The sequence below is a fragment of the Colobus angolensis genome, unplaced genomic scaffold (genome assembly GCF_000951035.1).
Source record: "Colobus angolensis palliatus isolate OR3802 unplaced genomic scaffold, Cang.pa_1.0 Scaffold22, whole genome shotgun sequence".
NCBI lineage: Eukaryota > Metazoa > Chordata > Mammalia > Primates > Cercopithecidae > Colobus > Colobus angolensis.
This window is the reverse complement of record NW_012115377.1, coordinates 2,018,668-2,020,444: the sequence shown is the minus strand read 5'-3', so window position 1 is coordinate 2,020,444 and position 1,777 is coordinate 2,018,668. Positions and strand designations below refer to the sequence as shown.

General features: G+C 55.0%; 1 protein-coding gene across 3 annotated transcripts in view; it reads left to right on the top strand.

Annotated features, from left to right (window-relative positions):
* PLIN3 (perilipin 3) overlaps window positions 1–1,777 on the top strand; it is a 51,142-nt gene that overhangs the window by 40,478 nt on the left and 8,887 nt on the right. For all 3 annotated transcript variants that reach the window (XM_011943477.1, XM_011943476.1, XM_011943475.1), the window contains one exon: window positions 1,098–1,297. In XM_011943477.1, coding sequence (XP_011798867.1) covers window positions 1,098–1,297 — 200 coding nt within the window. The remainder of the gene's footprint in view (window positions 1–1,097; window positions 1,298–1,777) is intronic.

Here is a 1,777-nt window from a genome sequence, read left to right as displayed (position 1 = left end):
GGATGGTCTCGATCTCCTGACCTCGTGATCCGCCCGTCTCGGCCTCCCAAAGTGCTGGGATTACAGGCTTGAGCCACCGCGCCCGGCCGGTATTATAATCTTATGGGACCACTGTAGTATATGAGGTCCGTTGTTGGCTGAAATGTCATTAATTCTCTTTTTTTTTTGAGATGGTGTCTCACTCTCACCCAGGCTGGAGTGCAGTGGTGTGATCTTGGCTCACTGCAGCCGCCACCTCCCAGGTTCAAATGATTCTCCTGCCTCAGCCTCCCAAGTAGCTGGAATTACAGGCTAGTGCCATCAAGCCTGGCTAATTTTTGTATTTTTAGTAGAGATGGGGTTGTTCCATGTTGGCCAGGCTAGTCTTGAACTCCTGGCCTCAAATGATCTGCCCGCCTTGGCCTTCCAAAGTGCTGGGATTACAGGCATGAACCACTGCGCCCAGCCGACACTGTTATAATCTTATGGGACCTCTGTAGTGTATGCGATCCATTGCAGGCTGGAATGCTGTTGTTTCTGCATAACGAACATGCAGGGCTATATTCACAGGTTGACCAAGGCAGGTCTGGCCTGCGGGCCATCGTTAGACCCTCCCGCTCGTCTAAAGTCTCTGATTCTTGTGAGGTTTGATTTCCCTCATCCCCATTTTGCAGATAGGGAAAACCAAGGCAGAATCCTTTGCTCCCAGGCCTTCGAGGTTTATAAGTAGAACTGGGCCGGGCGCAGTGGCTCAAGCCTCTAATCCCAGCACTTTGGGAGGCCGAGACGGGTGGATCACGAGGTCAGGATCCGCCCTGGCTAACACGGTGAAACCCCGTCTCTACTAAAAATACCAAAAAAATTAGCCGGGCGTGGTGGCGGGCACCTGTAATCCCAGTTACTTGGGAGGCTGAGGCAGGAGAATCACTTGAACCCGGGAGGCAGAGGTTGCAGTGAGCTGAGATCACACCACCGCACTCCCACCTGGGTGAGAGAGCGAAACTCCGTCTCTAAATAAATAAATAAACTGGACAGTGTGATTCCTGGGACCGTCTGCATGGGACGAGCCCAGCTGTGTGTTCTGGTCTTCACAGAGACCCTTCTCCTTTTCCTCGCAGCCCGCATCGCCACATCCCTGGATGGCTTTGACGTCGCGTCCATGCAGCAGCAGCGGCAGGAGCAGAGCTACTTCGTGCGTCTGGGCTCCCTGTCCGAGAGGCTGCGGCAGCGCGCCTATGAGCACTCGCTGGGCAAGCTTCGAGCCACCAAGCAGAGGGCACAGGAGGCTCTGCTGCAGCTGTCGCAGGCCCTAAGCCTGGTGAGGTTCTGGGGGTTTGGGGCCCTGAGCCAGCAGCCTTCACCCCACTGCAGACGCCCACCCAGAGCTCAGTGACTTACCCCTCTGTAGGCTGACGGGGCCATTCCCGCTTGCTCCTGGCACTGTCTCTGGTTGTGCACTCATTTGCTCAGGCTGCTGCCACAAACCACACTGTCTGGGGCCGGGCACAGCGGCTCACATCTCTTTGTGTGAGTCCCTCAAGTGCTTTGGGAGCCCAAGGCAGGAGTATCGCATGAGTCCGGGGGTTTGAGACACTCCTGGGCAATACAGCAAGACCCCACTTCTACAAAAAATAATTTAAAACAATTAGCCGGGTGTGGTGGTGCATGCCTGTAATCCCAGCTACTTGGGAGGCTGAGGCAGGAGAATCGCTTGAGCCCAGATGTTGGAGGCTGCAGCGAGCTATGATTGTACCACTGCACTCCAGCCTAATCAACAGAGCAAGACCCATCTCAAAAA